We start from the raw sequence: 23,891 nt of genomic DNA on the forward strand, positions 1-23,891 counted from the left end.
ATCTCAGAGTTTGAGGGATCGAGCCCCGTGTTGGACTCTGTGGTGACAGTAAGGAACCTGCTTGGGGTTCTCTCTCTCCTTCTCTCTGCCCTTCCCCCCACTAATGCTCTCCTCTCTCTCTCAAAAATAAACTTAAATAACTTTATGTATTTTATACACACATATACACCCACACACACACACCCGAAAACCTATTCACACAATGAATGATAGGTTTCCTAGTGCTTTCCCATTCTTATATCCTCAAAGTAAACACCCAGGAGAAAATTCCACTGGGTCACAGTATATCATTAAAAAGCTATATTTATTCTACTATTACTTAACATACAACTTGGGCATTTATGTGCTTAATTGAGTTGTTGTTTTGTTTTGTTTTGTTTTGTTTTTTTTTAATGTGCATAAAGTTCTTTTTTCTTGGGGCATCTGGGTGGCTCAGTCGGTTAAGCAAATGACTTTTGATTTCGGCTCAGGTCATGATCTCACTGTTTGTGGGTTCGAGGCCCACATCAGGCTCTGTGCTGAGATTGAGGAGCCTGCTTGGGATTCTCTCTCTATCCCCCTCTCTCTAACCCTTCCCGGCTTGCTCTCTCTCTCTCAAAAATAATTAATTAATTAATTAATTTAAAGATCTTTCTTCTTATTGTCTTCGTTAGATTTGATATCAGGCTCATAAAGTGAACTGGAATGCTTTCTATATCTTTTCTATGCTATGGAATAGTGGGTTTTTTTTATTTTTTTAATGTTTATTCATTTTTGAGAGAGAGAAAGAAACAGAGCATGACTAGGAGAGGGGCAGAGAGAGAGGGAGACACAGAATCCTAAGCATGCTCCAGGCTCTGAGGTGAACCAACTGAGCCACCCAGGTGCCCCTATGCTATGGAATAGTTTTAACATTATGTGAATTGTTAATTCTTCCCAGAGGACAACTTGATAGTTTTGTATTGAATATTCAAAGTGCATAAGCTTAAATCTGGCAATTTCACTTCTGTAAAAAGAAGTAACAGTGACTCTTTCTGGACAATGAAAGTGGTAGTGACCTTTATCTAATTCTTGTGCTCATGTAAAATGTTTTGCAATGAGAATTTAAAACAAATTTGCAAAGACTATTATGGTTCCAACAAAGAAGAAGATGATGGATTACTTGACATTTTGATAGACTTGACCTATACAAATATGTGGGCCTATAAATTTGTGTGGCAAATATTCTTTGTCCACCATTCAGCGTCTTCTAAATATTTCTATACTTCCTCTGAGATGTTTTATAACTTCTACTCAATTTGTATTTCCACATCATTGGCATATATGGAATTTTCTTATGTTTTTTAATCTCTTCTATATCTGTCATTAAATCCTTTTTCTCATTCTTTTTACTCTGTATTTGTTTTCTCATTTTTTTTTCTTGGTCAGAACAACAAAATATTTACTTATGTAAATTTCAAAAAAAAAAGCATATCTCAGTTTTGTTTATTAATACCACTTTTGTTTGTGTGTTTGATTTTTCACTTTCTAATACATGAATGTTTTCTTTTGGTTTTACTAACGCTTTGCTCCTACATTTTGGGGGTTTTTAAGTTTAATGCTTGGTGTATTCATTTTCTATCACTCTATTTACTAGAATTAATGAAAGCTATGAATTATCATCTAAATATAGCTTTGACTGCACTCTATAGTTTTAATATATGTACTTTCATTTCCACAGTATTTTCAATGTCTAGAATTTTAGTTTCCATTTCTGATTTTTTAACTAAAGAGATCTCTAAAAAAGAGTTCAGTTTTCAGGAGTTTAGGCTCCTGGTGTTGTTGTTACCTGTTATTCACCCATTGATAGTTTTACTGCATTATGGTTAGTAAATGTGGCCTCTACAACTTTGATCTTTTGGAATGAATGTTCCCTTTTTATGGACTGATCAGTTCCCTTTATATGGTACTGAACCATTTTTTTAAAATGTTCCATGAACATTTTCTCTCTTTTGGTGACTAGAAAATCCATAGGTATTTATGAATCAAACTTTTAGCAATATTATTTCTGTCTACTTACTGTCTACTGATGTGTCATTATTGGTGAAGTATGATGGTCTCCAATCATAATTCTGATGTTTCTAACTTGGAAGTTTGAACAAACTTACCTGCATACACTTGAATACTACTTGATTCATTAAGTTAATGAGTGGTCTTCATTGTTTATAGCACTATTACCAACCTAAAATAAGTCTTATTTGATGACTTTTATGTCACATTCAGTATGCTTATTATACAGGAATGTTAGTTTAATTAGCATGAGGCCTTAGAAAAAAGAGCAGATAAATATAAAATCCACAGATATTTTGCACATGTTATTTTAAAACATTAAATGAAACCATTTCCTGAGCATTTAAAAAATCAGGTAGTGTACATCCAACTCGATCCTCCTCTGACATTTCCCCATGTTCTAAGCTGCATTATTAAGGCCACTATTTAACACCCACTTCTCCCTCCATTCCCTGAATCAAATCTGATGACTGTCCTTTAGTGCTGTGACTGCAAGCCCTAAAACATCTTTTTATTATAAAGGAATTTGCTATAGGGCCCTTGTTTTGTGAATCTGTCCAATTTAACTTCCCAGTTCCCACATACTGAGGCACTGGGAAGACAGCTATGATTGAGTCATTGACATATAATACAATATAAAAATTAAAAGATCAAAAAAACCAATGTAATGGAAAAAAAAAGCTGTGATTTAAATCTTTATCGGCCTGCAGAGTGGATCCTCTCAAACTGAACCTCTGGGGATTAGATTTCCCCCCAGAAAAGCCTACAGTAATCCACCCATAAATGGTCTCTAAAGCAGTGTGGAGTTACAATCAATGGATGCTTCTCCCAACAGCATGTGGAAGGAAAAAAGAAACACTTTGGGAGATTTTGTAGCTCTTGCTGTATACTCTCTGAAATAAATTCCATAACATGATGAGTTTTAGCTCCCTCCAAAATTAAAGTAATAGACACAAAGCACTTTAAAAGCCCCAGGAGAAGGATGACCTATAAATTTGGTATATTACAGTGACATTAAATCTAAAGTAGCAGTCATGGTGGAACAGATTAAAGAATAGCAAACAACAGTTTTCTCATTCCTTCTGAAATAATTTGGGAAGCATTCAGAGCTGGCCCAGCTATGCCATCAGTGGACTTCCATATTATTTGAAAAAAATCACAATTGAAAATATGTTGCACCTGAGATTTTCAGTGTCAAGTGTTAAAAGTGGTTCGAATGTGGTCCCCCATTTATACCTCTTTCTTTATTTCCAGAGTTTTTCCTCATAGGAAGTGAACATATCAGCAAGAACAAGTGGTAGAATATAGGAATCAAGCAATCGTGTCTTCTCTAAGCTCACGGCCTAGTTAGAGTTTCTTACAGAGCTTATTTACAGTATGGTTATCCTAAATTAAAAATAAATGACAATCATATTACATGTCTAACAAAAAAGAAGACCATGATTTTAGTTCGTGCCAGGGTGCTACAGTCACGTTCTACAGCAAAATTTTCTGCAGAATTTATTATTAGTTGTGCCAACAGCAGCTGTACTAATAATTTGAGATAACTCCCACTGTGGTTTAAAAAAAAAAAGAATCAATGATAGATAGTGAGAGCATTTTCATGCTTGGATTTCCTTGCCTAATATATTATAACAGTTTTATACAGATGGTTAAAGCATTTATTTTGACAATGGGGCTGTAAAAAGTAATTTCAATCCATAAAGGCCATAAATGCATGTCATTTGCAACCCTGGATGCACACCAGACTCATGCATAGAGACACTTTAGGCATCACCCCTGAAGATTCTGATTTAGTCAGTCAGGGAACAGGGCAGTATGTCTTCAAAAGTTCCCCAGTTGAGGGGCACCTGGGTGGCTCAGTTGGTTAAGCGGCCAACTTTGGGTCAGGTCATGATCTCACTGCTCATGGGTTCTGCGCTGACAGCTCAGAGCCTGGAGCCTGCTTCAGATTCTGGGTCTCCCTCTCTCTTTGCCCCTCCCCACTCTCTCTTTCTCAAAAATAAACAACAAAAAAAAAATAAGTTTCCCAATTGATTCTGATGCATAGCTGGAACTGAGAATCATTTTCCCAAACCCTTCAAGTTGGAAGGGACCTTAGTGTTCAACCATCTCTCACCCTTCCTGATTTCTAGTAACTTCTTCCCAATGGTCCACCAGTCAACAGACCTGGATGTCTGCATCAGATTTCCATACATCCTCAAACTTAACACATTTAAAATTAATCTTTTTTTTTTTTTTTGCATAAACCGTACTCAACTTCTTGTAGTAAACAATAAGTTACATGACCATCCTTCCAGACACTTATGCCAAAAATTGGAAAATTAGGATCCCTCTACTCCATATCAGTATATGGATTATTTTTACCTCTTAGATATGTTTTATATCAATCCCCTCTTCTCCAACTCCATTGCCTTAAAACATTCCTTTAACTCTTTTGCCTAAATACTAATAGTCTAATACTACTTCTGGTGTTCTGCAAAATCCCCCAGCTTTGAATCTCATATTGCCTGACTGCACCACTACCCTACACATACCCATCCCTGTCACAGACATCTATATTCCACAGTCCATTTCCCCACTTCCTCCCATTCCTGGCTTGGTGTCACTCTCTCCAATACTACTTTTGTCTTAACGTGTGGTTAATTCAATATTTCCCAAACCACGGTCTTTGTCTTCTTGCCCCTGTCTCTGTCTATAACTTGTCCTTCACCCTACCTTAGGGCCTCATTCCACAGTCACATCGCAGAGCTGGTTAATAACAACAACTTCAGTCCCTCCTCTTCACTATGCTCCCAATAATCATCCCACACAATCCTCTAAGCCTCCAATCTCTTTCCTGCCCCTGCATGTCTACTCTCCCCTCCTTACTCAGATGAGATTCCAGAGTCAATTGCCCCAGTTCCTCCATTCTTTATACCTCAACTCTTTTGCCACTCTCTCATTGTCATATATCAGCATGACCTTGCTTAAACGTAACTCCTGTTTCTTCATGCCTGCACAAACACAGGTGCACGTGGTGGGGAAAACATTCATGCTTAAGGTGGTGGGTATCACATCAAATTCATGGTCATGAACTTCAAGTGGGCCCATAACATCACCTGGCAAGTACGTTGTACTTCCCTGATCCATTTACTCTCCCATCTTCTGGACTATCATTTATACCTCTCCAGTTTTCAAACCTCCATAACCTCCCACCCCATCCTCACTCTCAGCTGATAACTTTGCTACCTCCTTTTTCACTAAGAATGGGAGAGCAATCAGAAGACAAACTTCTATATGATCTCCAAACCATATCTGCCCACCTGGACTCCTGACTCGCTGACAATGAATGAACTGTTGAAAAACCCACCTACTCAAGCACAGCACTCAGGTAATACAATCCCCTAAATCATTTTATCTCTTTTTTTTAAATTGAAGTATAATTTGCATACACTGTTATATTAGTTTCAGGTGTACAATATGATTCAACAATTCTCTGTGTTACTCAGTGTTCATCATGGTAAGTGTACTCTTGATCCTCCTTATCTATTTCATCCATCCCCCTACCCATCTCCCCTTTGGTAACCACCAGTTTGTTCTCTATATTTAACACTATGTGTTTTTTTTTGTTTCCTTTTTCTTTGTTAATTTATGTTTTTTCCCCTCAAATTCCACATATGAATGAAATCACATGGTATTTGTCTTTCTCTGACTGACTTATTTCCCTTGGCATTATACCCTCTAGATCCATGTTGCAAATGGTAAGATTTGCATCCACGCAATGCAATTGCATACCATCTCCAATGGTAAGATTTGCATCTAGATCTATGTTGCATCTATGTTGCAAATGGTAAGATTTTTATGGCTGAGTAATATTTCTGTGTGTGTGTGTGTGTGTGTGTGTGTGTGTGTATGCCTTCTTTATGCATTCATCCATGAATGGATACTTGGGTTGCTTCCATATCTTGGCTATTATAAATAATGCTGCAATAAACATAAGGGTGCATATATCTTTTTGAACTAAGTTGTTTTGTTTTCTTTGAGTAAATACCAAGCATTGGAATTATCAGATCACATAATAATTCTGATTTTAATTTTTTGAGGAACCTCCATACTGTTTTCCAGAGTGGCTGCACCAGCTTGCACTCCTACCAGCAGTGTATGAAGGTTCCTTTCTCTCCACATTCTCACCAACACTTGTTGTTTCTTACCTTATTGATTTTATCCATTCTGACAGGTGGTGTAAGGTGATATCTCATTGTGCTTTTGATTTGCATTTCCCTTATGATGAGTGATATTGAGTAACTTTCCATGTGTCTGTTTGCCATCTGTATGTCTTCTTAGGAAAAATAGCTATTCAGGCCCTCTGTGCTCATTTTAATCAGATTATGGTGGATTTTTTCAGTTTTGTTTTTGTTTGATATTTTGGTGTTGAGTTGCATAAGTTCTTCAGCTACTTTGGATATATCAAAATATCAATCAGTATCAATATCAGATATATCAAATGCAAATATCTTCTCCCATTTAGTAGGTTCCATTTTTGTTTTGTTGATGGCTTCCTTTACTGTGCAAAAGCCTTTTATTTTGTTAGAGTCCTAACAGGTTATTTTTGCTTTTGTTTCCTCTGCCTGAGGACACATCCTCTGCATCCTTTTTAACTTCTCTCTAGCAAACGAATTTGTAATCACTTTCTCCTTTATTTAAAAACCATCTATTGACTTATTTTCTCCTTCCTTTTCTTTCACTATAAAACTCAAAAATGTAGGGTATGTTCTCCAACTTTTCTTCATGAACTTCACTTGCCCACAACTCCTTCAGAATCCCTCAGTTCAAGGTCATCAATGAAGCTCCACGTTGCTAAATGCAACCAGTGCTTGGTTCTCATCTTGATCTATCAGCTGCATTTCACTTAAAAGATCACTCCCTCCTTCCAGGAATACTTTCTGTACTTCCAAGCCACCATACTCCTGATTTTTCTCCCACAGTACTTGCTGTTCCTTCTCAGTCTCTTTTGTCGGTTCCTGCTCATCTTACTAACCTCTAACTAGTAGTTTGACTTCTTCTTTTTAATCTTCATTCCTTCCTTGGTAAGTTCATCTAATGTCTTAGCTTTACATATAATCTCTATGCTGATGGCTCCTAGATGTATATCTGCAGGCTAGACTTCATCCTTGAGCACCTAGTAAAGATATCCCAATAGCCGCTCAAGGATACTGTTCCAGTGGCTCAGTTGGTTAAGCATCTGACTCTTGATTTCGGCTCAGGTCATGATCTCACAGTTCATGGGATGGACCCCGAGTTAGGTTCTCTCTCTCTCTCTCTCTCTCTCTCCCTCCTCCTGCCCCTATCTCACTCATGCTCACACACGTGCTTTCTCTCAAAATAAATGAATAAACTTAAAAAAAAAAAAAAAGAATGCTGCTCCAACAATTCTCCTGTTTTGTCCTACATCATGTATTTTTGCTCTCCACTAGATCATTCCCATCACATTAATTTAGAACAAAAAACAAAAACCCCTTGATCTTACTTCCCTCACCAACTACTACTTTTGCCAGTCAATTCCTCTTAAGTCTACACCAATCAGACTCTTATTCCCTCCTCTTCACCAAAACTGCTTATCAACTTCATTTCTAATGACCCCTACACTACTAACTGCAGTGGTCAGTCTACTTAACCTAATGGTAGCCCTGAAATGACTTTTATGCCCTCCTCTTTGATATACCTTTTCCTTGGCTTTTCATTTTGGCTTTCAGGTCAATACTCTTGGATTTTCTGGTCCCTCTTTATTAGTCTTCTTTGGCTGGTTCCTCGACTTCTCTCCATCCTCCTAGTGTTGGATGGATACCTCCAGAACTAGTGGTCCTCTTCTCTCCTGTCTTCCTAGATCATCTCAGCCAGAGTCATTTAAAATATCATCTCTATACCTACAATTCTTATATTTATATCTCCAGTCAGGCCATCTTTTTCCAACTCCAGGCTTATATATCCAACTTACTAATCTGTAGCCCCACTTGACTCACCAATAAGCATTTCCAACTTTACACATTCAAAACTGAGCCCTTAATCATTCCCCTCAAACTTACTTCCCCTACAACTCTATTCCCTTGCTCAGGCCAAAATCTTGGGAGTCATTTGGATTCCTCTCTGTCTTTCATACCCTACATCCATCCATTGGTAACTCCTATCAGCTCTACCTTCAAGCCACCTGGAATCTGACTATTTCTCACCACCTCCACTGCCATCACTCTGGTCCAAGCCACCATTATCTCTCACATAAATTATGATAGCAGTCAAATAACTGTTTTCCCTGACTCTACCCTCACTCTTCTACAGTCTTATCAGACTAATCCTTTCTATTCCTAAGTCAGATATTACACTGCTCTGCTTTAAAACTTTTCAATGACTTCCCATTTTACTCTGAGTAAAAGTCGTATTCATTACAATGGCTAATAGGGCCTTGTGATCACCCTGCCATCACTTTCCAGCCTATGTCTTTCTCTCTTGCCCTGGGCTAATACCTAGCATGTGCCTGATTCAGAACCTTTAAACCTGCCTGGAATGCTCTTCCCCTGACGTGTGCATGCCTTACTCCCATCACCTCCTTCTAACCTTTGCTCACATATCAGCTTCTCAGTGATGCCATTTTGGTCCCCATACCTATTCTCTTTCCATGTTTTATTTTTCTCCTTAGCACTTATTACCATCTAACATACTATGTAATTAGTTAACTTATTTATGTATTATAATTTTCCTCTCAGGAACACGTAAGTGCCATGAGGGAAAGCTTTTTATTTTGTTTGGTTCCCTACTATATACACAATACTGTATCTACATATCTAGCTATATACCATACCTAGAACAGAGCCTTGCACATAGGGGATGCTCAGTAATCATTTGATGAGTAAGTAAATGGCATTTCCAATCATGATCTCTCCAATCAACCTCCATCCTGTCTCCAGAGTGATATAATTAGAAGATAAATCTGCTCACCTTAATTTTCAGCTTAAAACCCTTCAGCAGGTCTGCAGTATTATAGGTGATGCAAACTGAAATGTCTTCAGTAGTCAGGCATATCCTATAAACGTAATGAGTAAAGTTTATGTGTGTGGGGAGGGGGTAAGGGAGGATAAAAAAAGTGGAAAGTGTATGACCCACCTAAGGGCGTTCAATTCAATTATTTTAAAATATATATTTTTTAATGTTTATTCATTTTTGAGAGACAAAGAGACAGAGAGTGAGAGGGGGAGGAGGAGAGAGAGAGGGAGACACAGAATCCGAAGCAGGCTCCAGGCTCCAAGCTGTCAGCACAGAGCCAGACGCGAGCTGGAACCCACGAGTCGTGAGATCATGACCTGAGCCAAAGTTGGATGCTTAACCGACTGAGCTACCCAGGTGCCCCCAATTCAATTATTTTAACAAATTGTGCCCACTACCTGGAAGCTCCTGTATTCAGAATAAATAACCATCTCCACAGCATGGCTTGGTGGGCACTAAGCAGGTCTGCCATGCTTACTCCCTCGTGGGCCCTATAATATCAGAGAAAACAGACTGTGTATATCCACATACTGTGTGGTTGCAATGTAACTGAACACGTTGCTTTTTCATTATTAAATAACCAGGCAAGGAAGCAAGATGTCACTGTTGGCATACTCTGAAATGATATCTAGAGCCAGATGTTTGAACCAGATGACTAAATTTGTTAAAGGCAGTTTGTACAATTATGTGAGGTAATTATACCTGGGTTTCAGGATGACATGATTGGGTATCTAAAACAAGGGATCTATCATTCAGTGACTCCAATCTGTCAAGACCTTACCTTTGACAAAAAAAGCAGCATCACCACCAACTTGAGCTTATTTCCCATGAGCAACCAAAGAGACTAGAGATGGGCACTCACAGAACCTTGCCATCCTGAAATCTCCCAGAGTACTTTGCTGAGAATGAGTCCTCTAGACCCATCACAGTAAATTATACTTGTTTTAAGATTTCCTCATCAGAGTTTTCTAGCCCAAGTCCTCAGTGGGACTTTGACAATGGCATACGATCTGACCAGTGTTTACTAGAACAGACTCCTCCCTCAACAGTCCCAACACATACTCTACTTACTATTATTACCAAAGACCCATTTCCTCCTGATGTAGGACCTTTATAAATTCCTAGAATGTCCTTCCCACCCACACATTCCAGGCAAAGTGCTCCACCCAAGAATTAACCTCTCTAGGAATCCTCTGCAGATCCACTCAAGCCAGCTAATTACTTCTCTCCTCTTTTCTTTGCACTGTTTCCCATATATATCTCCCTTCCTGTCTTCATTTTATTAATTGCAATTATTGTTTTATCTCAAAGCCATAGGGGCAGTAACCATGTCTAATGTATCTTTGAATTACTGATGCCTAACCGAGTACCTGGCAATTACGAGGCACTCCAATGTTTTCTTAATTTAACTTAATTATAATTAAAAAAGAGTGTTCTGGTCAGTGTAGCTAGAGTAAAGTTTTCATAATTGCTGGAAGGGGAAGACGAGTTGGAAAGAGGGAGAGAAAACATACAGAAAAAGAGATCCAAGTTGCATCACAATTTTTTTCATATTTCACATAAATAAAGGCAGTACTTTGCATTGGAAAGAATGTTACAGTTTGTCGATTTTTTTCTTTACCATTATGGGCAGAAAGTGAGACACTCTAAATTCTCAACATTGTTCAATTAAACCTTACCTCCTTCCCCCAAAAAAGAATATTACAGTGAATCCCAATTTGTTGATGCACCCTTCAAATTTCAAAAATCGGTCTAGTATAATGATTAACTGTAGTCAGACAAGGAGAGCTCATTCACTGAACAGTGAACTAATCCTTCTGTGAGCTGATCTGACAGAATATTTATATTCTAACTAATGCAAGTTAGTAGGAAAAACATTAAGATTCTCAAAAAATAAACTGCCACATGATAGAGATCAAACACAGAAAATTCACATAAGAAACAAAAGTAGGTTTAAAACATTGAAAATATTCAATTGCACCAACACCAACAAAAAAATATAAATGAAACGACAACTGGGCAGCCACTTAAAACCTGTTAAATTAGCAGGTTTTTCTTCACATTATTACCATCTAATGCTAGTGGGTTTGCTATGTAGCAGGGATAGTTGGCATAGATCTTGTGAAAATAATGGAAAACCTTACTAAAATGGAGTCAGGAGGTTTGGGAAGGGGAGCTCCCATGCCCTACCACTGCAGATCCAACAGGAAGAGATGGACTTGATCTTGCACATGGATGCTACTTTACTATCCCACCTGGGGAAGACATGCTTTCTTATCCCCACCCCACTCAACAGCTCAGCCAATGAGAAGCCACCAGTTTACTCCAATGGACTTTTAGTTTATGACAGCTTTCCCAATTTATCCCTTTTCTCCCTAAAAAGGTGTACCTTTGTTCTCCAGATTTCCCATGGTTTTGCCACAGGTTGTTTGTCCCATTGTGGCAATTCTTTCCTGAATAAGCCCATCTTTTGCTGGTAAAATAACTGGAAGATTTTATTTTTAAGGTGGAAAATTTACAGGAAAACAATCTGAACTCACTGTTGATAATTTATCATTAAGAAATATTCCACTTCTTCCTCTTTAAGGACATAGCCGAGCCGGTCAGTGGCCGCAGTCTTGTGGCAGATGTAGACATGCAGACCTTTGCGAAGACCCTGACAGGCAAGACCATCATCCTAGAGGTTGAACCCAATGACGGCACTGGGAATGTTGAAGTCAAAATCCAAGACGAGGAGGGCATCCCACCTGACCAGCAGCATCTGGTTTTTGTGGGCAAACAGCTGGAGAATGCCACACTCTCTCAGACTACAATATTCAGAAAGAGTCCACCCCATACTTACTGCATCGCCTGCGGGATGGCATCACTGAGACTTCCCTCCACCAGCTGGCCCAGGAATACAACTGTAAGAGTTGTATCTGCAAGAACCAGATACTGTACTGGACTGCCATAAGAAGTGCAGCCACCCCCACAGCCTGCACCCCAAGAAGAAGGTCTAATGAGGCCCCTCCACCAGCTCTCCTTTTGCTGTCAGGGTGTCCTCCTGCCAAAGCCCCAGGGCCCTGGGGCCTCAACGTAGTTTCCTTTGCATTGACTAGAGCAGTAAAAGGGAGAAGAAAATCTCCCAAAAGGGAGTAGGATATTATAGATACAAAATAGTATTTATAGTAATGAAAAATTAGAAGCTAGAAATGGCCAAAAAGCATGGTCAAGTGGAAAAGATTTACCTATTCTTCGGAATATATATAGTCATCATTAAAATTGCACAATAATGACTGTTCAACATGGAAAAATATAATAGTAATAATGGTTACTATATTGAACATTTATTATTTGCCAGGTACTATGGTAACTATTTCACACGTGTTGTGAGATAAATACTATAATAGGGTTTCCAGAGTTAGCAAATAAAAATATAAGGGGTACAGTTCAATTTGAATTTCAGATAAATGACAGGTATAGTATAAGTCTATCCCATGCAATACTACCCATTGTTTATCTGAAATTCAAATTGAACTGGGCATCCTATATTTTATCCGAACACTGGTAATCCATTTTACTGATGAGGAAACTAAGACACAGAGATCCACCTAGGGACATACGAGCAGTGATAAAATGCTAAGCATACAGAAAAAGTAGAATGGAAACTTCTGTCTATGAGTGATTAGAAATGGGTAAAACACATGCATGCCCATGGATCACAGCTGAGAAGAAGCATGAACAGATAAATACCAGGACCACCAAAATCTAGCACTTAGTCTGGGCACGGTGCTCCCATGAAGCCTTCCACGCCCGTTTTAATAGATGAATAAAGTGAAGAGTTAAATATTTTGCTCAAAGTCATAAAGCTAGTAAGAGCAAGATCAGATTCTGACTGTAAAGCTCTTTCTTTATCCCACTTTGTCATCTTGATTTCCTGGCTGAGTTTTTTCCCCCCTTCAGGTGCAGTTCCATCAATATTGATATAAAAGTTTTTGTGTGATAAAATACACGCACAAGGACACATGAATATTTCAAGGAGATCTGCAAAACCTAGTCATTAAGGGTTTGCTTTGGTTTAAAGTCATTCCTAGAACTAACCCCAACAAAACACTGAAAAGAAAAGGTTGTGATGCACATTATGGCTTAAATTGTGATTTCATTTAGAAAGTAAAAAAGCACCCTCCATATTAATCCATTTAAAAGTGAGATTGCTCTCCCACTTATGCCTCTCTCTAAGCTCCTCCCCTTTCTCTCTACACTTTAGCAAGTAAACTTGTCTGGTCCTTCAAGTAACTCAGTCAAGAGGGATTACAAATTTTTTTAGGCCAAGCATACAAGAAAGCACATGTGCACACACAAACACAAACGTGCCGATATGCTTTCACCATGAAAGAAAAGTCTATGCTCTATACAGAACAGGGCATTTTAGGTGATTTCCCTTAGGTGTCAGCTTAATTTCTCCTTGAGACGTTAGCCCACATCAAAAAGTTTGTGCTTTTGATTGTTTATTCTGAAAGAGGCAGCTGGCCACAGGACAGCCTGTGATGCCTTTACCACAGTTTGCTTTTGTTTTTCCCTCTTGATAATTACCTCATGACTAAACCACTCACTGGTCCATGTAGAAGAATCCCACAGAGATGAAAACACACTTGTTTAAATAAAATATTTATGAAGAAGCCCTCAAATGTCACTGAAGCAAATGCAAATTATCTTCACATATTGTGCAACCAATATGCCACTCATTCCTTAGAAGACTATTTCCTGATTGCAATTATCATTAATTTTTAAAAATTAATCCCATTGTGCATCATCATCCTAATGTCTATTCATAAAAATCTAGTGCTCTAAGGTTAACTCTCTTTTGACTATCTGTGAAATTTTTAATAAGACTAATATTTAATCTTGCTCATTATTTTGAAGTTTTCCCTTAGAAACTATATTTAATCATTATCTTATATGTACATCTTCTAATAAATTTTTTCATTCTAATTCAGTACCAGTTGACATTAGTGAGGGTTCCACATTCTGGCTTTTTAATGAAATACTGTTCGGACACGATTTTCTTAGTTTGTTCTTCTTTCCACCCCCAACCCCCCAAGTTGGGTGAACATAATGGATCTCATTAGATTTTCACAGAAACCTCAAAATAAAAATTGGGGGCAATATTATCAAAGGAAAATAAAGAATCAGTCGATGTGTACGGCAACCGTTAACAACACCCCTGACTTTCCATACCATCTTTCCTAATTTTTCAGGAAAGAAATACGAGCTGAGCTGAGCTGAGCAGATTAGGTGGTTTAATCCTTTGCTTGATGGTCTCAACAGTTGTCCTCCACTTGGAATCAACACTTTAGAATCAACAGAACTTAAAAAATATGCTGATAACAGGCCCCACCACCAGAAACTCAGATTTAATTTGTCTAGAGTAAAGCTCAGTCATTGGTAACTCTTTGTTTGTTTTATTTGTTTGCTCCTGAAATGTTGCTAATGTGCAGCCAAGGTTGAAAACCATTTGTTTAGAAAGAGCTTTTCCTGAGAAGGTCAATGTCCACTTGAAAAGAGAAGTCACTAATGATGAGCCATAAGGCTCTTCTTCACACCCTGACCACAAAATGAAGAAAAATCTCTAGAAACACAAAGCTGGAATGTCAACATAAAACCTAAAAATTAAGCTGAATCTTTACAACTGCGTAGAATTTAACCTACAGTTAGAGACTAAATCCTTTATAGAAGAACGCAATAGACAAAGGAGGTCTGAAGGGGGCTCTTATGAAAAAAGACCTAGGAAATTTTCATTGACAATAACTCTCAGATTCTTAGTACATATAATGTGTTTATCTAAGAAGCTACTTTGACTTAGACTCAACCCTTTCCAAATGGAACCCATGGCCTTGCTGCTAGTTTAGCTCTGAGCTTCAGTTTATTCATAAATACCAATCTCTTTTAGCCATGCTTCTCAAATTTGAATGTGCCTATAAATCATCTGAAGATCCTGTTAATACACAGATTCATGTGCAGTGGGTCTGGGTGGGGCCTGAGAGTCTGTGTTTCTCATAAGCTCCCAGATGATGCTGATGCTGCTGGTCCACAGATGAACACTTGGAGCAGCAAGGTCTTAGAAGACGTCATGAGGATTAAATGAAATGACCTACATAAAGAGTTTGGCATGGACACGGTTGGCACCCTAGAGAAGAAAAGGCTTATAAGGAAAATAATACAACGTGGTTAAAACCTAGAAATTACATGACACAATCCTCCCTTCTTTTCCAGATGTGGAAACAGTGGGTTAAGAAAAGCTAACATCTCTACCTCCTTACAGCCAAAGGAAAAAACCAATAGTTTTTAACTGGGGAAAAAAAAAGTGCAACCAAGGTCCATGAGTGAAAGTTAAACAGAACTCTTCATTCCATACCAGGAAAAAATCTTCTAACAATAAATGCTGTCCTACAATCAATCGGCCCACTTGAGGAGAGAGTGTGAAGTCTCCAGTTACAAAATGTGAGCATAGACCAGTTGATGTTAAAGAACACATTCATGTTTCAGGCGACTGTTGAACTGAGAGACATCACACACTTAATATTTTTAAAAAAATATTTTTTAGTAACACAGAAACCTCATTTCCTTCTTCCCTCCACCCCTTGAAGTAAATGGAGGTAACCTAGGCCAAAAAGCCTTGGAGTCTTCTTTGACTCCACTTCTCCCACCCCACAATCCATCCCATCCACAAATCCTAGCACAGCTACCTTCAAATGTGCCCACAACCCAGTTACTTGTCACCATCTCCATTATGACAACCCACTTCCCACTCTGTCTGCATCACGACAACAGCCTCCTATCAAGTTTCTGTCTCTCCCCTTGTTCTTCAACAGCATTTTCTCAGCAAAGAGCCCCAGTGCTGCCACTTCTCTGCTCAATCCCTCCCTTCTCGTTGAGAGTAAAATCCAAAGTCCTTCTGCTGGTTGACAAGACCCTACGTGATCTTTCCCCTCCAGCCCTCAACCATGTTTCTCATCATTCTCAATTTTTTTCTCTCTCCAGCCACCCTTATTAAACTCACTGTTCTTTGAATCACATCAAGGATGCCCTTATCTCAGGACCTTTGTACTTGCTCTTCCCTCTGTCATGAAGGCTACACTCTGGGATTTGCAAGTTTATGTCCCACATCCCCAATATATGAAACAACATAAAGACACTTAACAGAAGGATTCTAACTGCTCTCTATGGAGAAAAAAAAGTGCTCACACTCAGCTTAAAGATCAGCACTTTACTTTCATAGTTCATACAGATGAAAGCCTGGGTGAGGCATTCCAGATCCAAATGTGACTCAGCTTTACTTTTTAACACTGCACTTTCATCAAATCCTCTCTTAACGCCAAGTCAGGGGAGACTATGTACTGTACTCCCACATCAGAGCACCCCAGCTACCTGGGCAGGGAATAACCCTTCTGGATGGCCACTGATCTGTGACCCACGCATAGTTCACCTCTGAAAAAAATGAACAAATATCCCAGATGCAGTGTCCCTCTGCATACTTCCCCACAGGGAATGATGTCTGTGTTCTTCTTCTAAAACCAAAGTTCCTCGGTGGAGCTTGAGAAAATCTAACTACCACCAAGTAGGCATGGATAGACAATGGACAGAGAAAGCTGGCAAATGCCATTCAGTTGAGTCCCTTTGCAGAAAAGGAAGTCATTCATTTACAGAGAGGACTTTGTCAGGGACCCGTGTCCCAGGACCAGTGTGTATGCTTATTTTGGTTCACACTAGACAATTGCCAGGGCACCATGTGCAGTGTTGTGCAATGCAGCTACTCAAGCCACTCAGCTCTTAGAGCTCGAAATGAAAGCCACTCTTGGTTCAGACAATCAAACAGCTTCAGAGGGATAGAGATAAATGCATCTAATATAAGAATTAATGTGGGCAAGGAGAGGAAGGAGGGAAGTGAAGAGAGATCTGGCCTGAGCTGAAGTGCCCTGGGAAAGAGGGTGCACTCTGATGTGGGCTTTAGCCTCCGTCCCTCTCACCCCATGCTCACAGTGCCCCACTCCTGCCTCAGGAGCAGGCTACTTCCAGCCTGAACCAAAGATCCAGAGCGGCATGGGCTACCTAGAAACCACCATGCCCTAGTTAGGAAAGCACCATAGCGCTTTTAGGAACTCAAGGACTAGCAGGGCATACTCTTAACTGTGGCTTCTTCTCAGCCAAGTTATCAGACTTGTTTCTTGCAAGGAGTTTTTTTCTGTGACTCTTCCTCAAGGGCAACCCAGTGCAGGGGCCAAGCAAAGCCCAAGAACATGGAATCCAGCTTATATATTAAAAGAAGCAGAGGCATAAAATCAGCCAAAAAGATGTGGAGTGTTAAACATGGACTCAGGAAGAGGCCTCACTCATCTTCTCTTATAAAGAAAGCCAAAGGAGGCTACTTATGTGGGATAACAATGGGAATTTGTGGCACAGTCACAGGCAAGGAAGTGGGACATTTCAACACTAACACTTGCTCTGGGTGAAGCATGCTAAATAATTTTCTTGTTCCCGTGGCTCAAGGAGAGAACTTTCCCCACTTAGGACATCATCCAGGGCTCCCAGTTCACGAAACAAGGAGCTCTCACTGGTATCTGTGGTCTGTGCAGCACATCACAGCCAGCAGGAAGCCACACAAAGGCTGGGCATTGAACCTCCAGGGAAATTGTTTGCGATCAACAGTATTTCTTGACTTAATTCTGCAGTTTGAAGTAACATATTAGTGATCATCTGATAAACTTAATTAATGTAACCACAGGCAACAGGGAACAATAATCTTTCTTTTTCAATAGAAAAATAGACTTTGAGTAGGGAAAATCTGATATAAACTTTTGGCAGATGATTTGTCATCACCCCACCGACCCATTTTGAATATACTATCAAGGAAATGCTATGTAAGTCAGACTCGCTGTGTATCTCTTTATAAATCAAATAATTATCCTTTGTACAAGTAGATTTTTATATAATGGATTGGCTTAAAATGAGGTAAATTTGTACTGGATAATTTGCACAGCAATAGCTCCTTTCCAATATTTATACACAGGAACATCAAGGGGAAAGGCCATTTTCTCATCCCATCTTTAACGCATACTTTTTTTTTTTTTTTTTTTTTTTTGTATTTAGGTTGAGAGAATATTCGAGAAAATGATTTCTCCAGGTAAGAAGAATCTCAAGTAAGCATTTGGACTGTGTCTTCCAGTAAACAGCAGTGGATGAAATGTGGGAGACCCAGGGCCCTTAGGAAAAGCAAATGGCTCCACTAAAACTCCTTCCTCTAACCTTAATTGGTCAAATGCCAAAATAAACGAACTTTCCAAAGTTAGGAGCTGTGCAACTTCCACTAGGGATAAGTGCAGGTGCCCCAGCCATGACCAGCAAGCCCACCACCGACCCGTTTGTGCCCGGCGGCGGCAGCTGGTAGCTCCGGGAGCCCAGGCCCAGGCCGCCTCCACGCCAAACGACCCGCCGAGAACGGGTTCAGGCCGGGCTGCCCAGGACCCGGAGCTCCCCGTAGCCGGCCCCGAGCCAGATCCCGCCCCGCCCTTCCCACCCCAGACCGGGGAAGGGAAATGGGCGCTCAAGAGAGAGAGTGGGAAGTGCCCAGTGGGATTCAGCCGCAGCCGGGGCCGTCCCCAACTCCCAACTTCCCAGAGTTTCCTCCGGCCTCGTCCCCCTTCCCACCGCGGAGAAGCGGCCGCGGCCTCCCCTCGGCCGGAGCGCAGAGCCCGGGAAGTGGAGCGCGGAGCCGGGAGCTCGGGAGCCGCCCCCCGGAGCGAGGGCGACCGGAGCGCAGGTGGCGGGCGTGGTCCCTCCAGCCCTGCCCCAGTCCCCCCGGACCCGGCCTCCGCGCAGCAGCCCCTGCCCGTGTCCCCGCCCGGGTCCAGTATCAGGCCACGGCGAGCCGCTTCCTGATCCCCTCCTCTAGGTCGGCGGCCACCCCCCACATTCCCCCAGTCCGCGTCGCTCATCTGCCTCAGGCCCCGGTGCGGCCCCAACTCCCAGCACAGGGCCCTCCGGTCGCGCCCAGCAGCGGCGGCTGCACTCACCTGGGTCGCGAAGCCGGGGTCTGGCGCGGTCCCGCAGGTGGTAGATGAAATCCTGGCAGCTGTCGTGCTCCAGGGCCCCACGGGCACAGAGCTCGGCTAGCAGCTGCAGCGCCTGGTGACAGAGCGCGTCCCTGGCCCCGGGCATCGCCCCCCCGCATCCTCGGACCGAGCCGGGCAGGCGGGCGCGGGAGACAACCCTCCGCCTGCCAGCTCAGAGCCGCCGCCTCCGGGCCGTCAGCGCTCTCCGTCAGGGAGCCGCCAAGAAACGGCCCGAGCCCCAGCCCCGGCTGGCCCGGCCTCCCACCGGTTGCATGCAGCTCTTCGGCTGCCGGTCGGTCGGGCTTTCTCTCTCTCCCGCCCGTCCGCTCCGTCCCTCCCTCCCCCGGCACGGAGGGGGGGTGGCGCCGCACAGCCCCGCGCGCCTCTCTCCCGGCGCCCCGCCCGCCACTCGCGGCCGCCGGGGGGCGGGGCCCGGTCAGTGGCGCGCGCCGCGGGCTGGGATCCCGGTGGGCCCGGCTCGGGCGCCAGCGTTGGACGGAGGGCGCTCGCCCGCTCCTAGAGGAGCGCGGGACTCGCCTCCGGACCCGGCGCTCAGAGCGGCTGCGCCCAGGCTTGGGGAGTGTGATCGGGGGCGCGCTGTGGGCATTCTCGCCATCCCACCCCTCCGTCCTCTTGCAAACCAACACTCTCTCCCACCGCCCCTCGCCCGGTGCGTCGAAAGCACGTTCTTGGGTGCGCTGCGCGAAAGGTGCAATCTGAACCACACCCGCCCAAACTGGAGAACCTAGTCCCGGCTTCGAACTTGAAAAGCGCCGTCTGGACATAAATCACGGGCCTAAGGGTGCTAGACCCCCAAAGGCGGGTTCGGGGCCAAGATTTGCCAACAAAGGAAGAATCTCCCAAGTGCAGGATCTTTTCCACCACGGTGGTGATTTGGAGACGGTGGAGGCTCTCACATCAGAAATAAGGTCAAATAAATGGCTCCTGAGAAAGGGGCTGGGACACAGATCCTGGCTGGTTTTCTAAGCAACTGATTAGAAATCCGAGGATTGCCAGCGTGTCTCCTGCACACACCAAGTTAGACTATCACACAATCTGAGGTTTGGGGAAGAGAACGTTGGCTACCTCTTATGCACCCACCTCTTCACACTCCCAGGCAATAAACACAGAAATAACTACGAAGACTGAACTCCGGTGGGGAGGGGAGCAGGAGAGGGGTGCCAGGCACTATACCACAAGACTTTTAGATATAGAATCTCATTTCATTCCCTTGATAGCCCCCCAAGGTCTACATAACTGTTACCCTCATTTTACCAATGAAAAACCTGAGGCTCATAAAGGCTCAGTTCACCAGCCCAAGTTCATACTTGAGGAGGCAGAGTAACCTCTAATACTAGTAGTAATAATAAAGTTAATAATATTATTATTAGCTTTAAGTAAAACTCGTGTCAAAGCCTTACTCTAAAACAATTACAGTAGAATCTCTACAACTGGCACTCTCAACCATAGGTTGTGCTGTTGCTAGGGACACCTCATAGCAAATCATACTGTGCAGTTAGGTATTTCAGGATGCTACAGAGTGTTCACCCAACAGACAGCTTTGAAATCCTGCTGTGAATGGTGCTAGAGCCTCAGGATCTTATATTAGAACAGTAGAGAGAATGCAGAGTTATAAAGATAACTCCAAACAATGAAAAGACAAGCAGACTCTGTGTCCTAGGAAAACTAGGAGGGAGAAGAAGCCAGCTGAGGAGGAGCCTGTGGAAGATACAGAGCAGAAGCTGGTCCTTGAAAGGAAGGAAAAGACCATGTGACAGCGGAGAGGAAAGCAGAGAGTAGGATGCTAGTGCTAGTATAGTAATGGTGGGGAGGAGGGTGTGTGTTAAAACATGTAGAAATATACCACTGATGTGAGTACCTCAAAGACGAACTGAAAGTGAAAAGTCCAGTTAAGAACAAACTTTGATAAACCAGGCCAGATATGATAAGGGCCTAGATCAGGCCAAAGGCACTAGCTGATTGCCAAGAACATCTAAATTTGAGAAACATTTCAAGTTTAATTGACAAGACTGCAACCAATGGGATGAGACAGAATGAAAGACACAGAAGTTACACAAACTGACCTAGGTCGTACCTGGTAAGTAGCGGAAGATACTTAGAATTGGAAGCCTAGAGTTTAGTTGCCATATTGGATGGGTTCATCCAGGCAAGGAGAGCTGGAAAATTAGGAGAGAGCTTTGCCATTTAAAATGTGCTTCAGTAAGGAGGAGATTGAAAAAACCCGGACAGAGGGGAGTCATGAGAGCCAAAGGAGGAAGAGCATCTGATGGACAAGTGATCCACAGCATCAATTGTCAACAGAGCCTAGAGAGACAAAAACTAAGAAGTGCCCTTTGGAGGTAGCAGGCAGTAAGACATTTGTAATTTAGAGAAAATGGTTACTGTGGAACCAACCTTGTGGAAGTTACTTAAAATTTTTGTGCCTAGGGTTTCTCTTCAGATAATACTAATATGTGCATCAATGAATTCTTATAAAGATTACATAGAGTATTTGGAATATGCTGCCACATAATATGGGCTCAATCAACATATGTTTTTGTTGTTGCTGTTGTGTGTCTACAATGTACTAGATGATGCTAAACACACTTTCTTAATTTATTAGTGACAACATTCCTAAGAAGTCGGTGTTATTATTTCCCATTTTATAGGTAAAGCATGTGAAATCAGGTGGCTAAATAATTTCCCAAGGACAAATTGGTAGATTGTTTCCAGGGACAGCCACAACCATCCCTCTCACTCCATATGTCCTTTTTCAACATGACTTTACCACTCCTTGAACCAAGTAGTTGAGTCTGTTTCCCTTCCCCTTTGAATTAGGCTGGCCCTGTGACTTACTTTAACCAAAAGAATATGTGAAAGTGATATTCTGGTGTCAGAATGGTGGTTGACAAGGACGTGCAGAAAAGGGAACCTTTGTGCATGGCTGGTGGGAATGTAAATTGGTGCAGCCACTATGGGAGACAAAATGGAGGTTCCTCAAAAAATTAAAATTGAACAACCATATGATTCAGCAATTCTTCTTCTGGATACATATATGAAGGGAATAAAATTTCTATCTTGAAAAGACATCTGCACCTCCATGTTCATTGTAGCATTATTCACAATAAACAAGAGATGGAAACAACCTAAATGTCCATCAATGGACCAATGGATCAAGAAAATGTGGAAAATGTGACACACACACACACACACACACACACACACACACACACACAGGAATATTATTCAGCTTTAAAAAATAAAGAAATCCTGCTATTTCTAACAATATGGATAAACCTGGAAGGAATTATGCTAAGTGAAATAAGCCAGACTGAGAAAGACAAATACTGCATGGTATCATTTGCATGTGGAATCTAAAAATCAAAAACAACCAGTCAAACAAAAAAACCTGATCTCACAGAAACAGAGTAAAATGATGGGTGCCAATGGTTGGGGATTGGTAAGATGGAGAGATATATGCTAAACTCTCAGTTGTAAGGTTCTGATGTACAGCATGGTGATTATAGTTAATAATACAGTATTGTCTACTTGAAATTTGCTGAGAGTGATCTTAAATATTTTCACCACACGCACAAAAAAAGTTTTTAAAAGAGTAAAAATTTAACAGGTGATGCATGTGTTAATTCACTTGATCTTGGCAATCATTTCACAATGTATATGTACACCAAATCATCATGTTGTACATTTTAATTATAAGCAATATCACTTATCAATTATTCCCCAATAAAGTTGGGGGAAAAATAATTTTAAAAAATGAAATCTTATAAATCTTTCATGCTGCTCTTAAACTATATCCTGCTTCTAAGACCCAGATTCTGTTCTTGGGAAGTGGTTTGGCATTCCTAATGGCAGAACTTCGTATTCACTGGCATTTGTTTGATTCAGTTCCTTGCCAGGTAGTTGCCTTTAACAAAAGAAAACAACCGACATGACTTGTTTTTAGTGAGCCCATGCTATTTCCCAGTGATTACCACTCCTGTGAAATACTCCCAGACTTGCTTAATTAACCCTGATAGGAATTCAACCTCACACTTGCTTTAGAGCCTGCACTATAATTCACCTGGACCAGGAGACAGGAATGAACTCATGTTCTGTGACAACCACTCTCTCATCTTGGGCATCAATCTTGTAAATCTGTAAACTTAGTCCTTCCCTGTTTGGAGTGAATTTTTCTTAACAGATGAAACGGGAAATTTGGGATTGGGTGGCTCCGCTTTGCCTGTGTGTCCATTATCATTACACTAAATAACAGGTTGTTCTGGAATGTTCAGAATCTTTATTCTTCCTTCCTGAGCTGTGCTTGTTCCCTCCCAGTTTCATGATTGCCAATTATAAAGTTATAATTCCAATTCCTTTGACTTTAAAGAGAGTAGAGATTTATTAGCTTTAGTATTTAAAAGATAAACCATAAAAGGAGTATATTAAAAGGAACAGACGGCAATGTTCTGGGTCAGAGGGCCTGGCACTCCTCTGCTGTCTCCTCTTAGTAGATACTCAGGGTTCTACATTTTTTCATCTTTTCAGAATGAGGACTAGGGAAGGGTGGGGGAGGGAGCAGAGGTCAGATTTCTGCTGACTGAGAAAAACCTACACCTAAGTACCTTCTGCCACTAAGTAACGTTTTTGTAATACTTTTTGTGTCCCTGGAGCTGCCTTTCAAAGTGGCTAAAGTCCCTCACCCTAGACAGGTCTGGGAAACTGCTGGAGTCACTCTGGATTCTGGAAAGGGATAAAGTC

General features: G+C 41.5%; 1 protein-coding gene across 3 annotated transcripts in view; it reads right to left on the minus strand.

The window, feature by feature from the left end:
* The window catches only part of SYT9 (synaptotagmin 9), a 197,675-nt gene extending 178,150 nt beyond the window's left edge, over nucleotides 1-19,525 (minus strand). The window contains exon 1 of one of the 3 annotated variants that reach the window (XM_019456170.2): nucleotides 19,095-19,520. In XM_019456170.2, coding sequence (XP_019311715.1) covers nucleotides 19,095-19,239 — 145 coding nt within the window. In that variant the 5' untranslated portion in view covers nucleotides 19,240-19,520. Of the gene's footprint in view, nucleotides 1-19,094 lie in introns of all 3 variants that reach the window. The other 2 variants (XM_019456172.2, XM_019456171.2) reach the window with 2 other exon arrangements.
* Nucleotides 19,526-23,891: the final 4,366 nt, after the last annotated feature.

This window comes from Panthera pardus, unplaced genomic scaffold, assembly GCF_024362965.1.
Source record: "Panthera pardus isolate Hobbes unplaced genomic scaffold, ASM2436296v1 HiC_scaffold_12, whole genome shotgun sequence".
NCBI classification, from domain to species: Eukaryota; Metazoa; Chordata; class Mammalia; order Carnivora; family Felidae; genus Panthera; species Panthera pardus.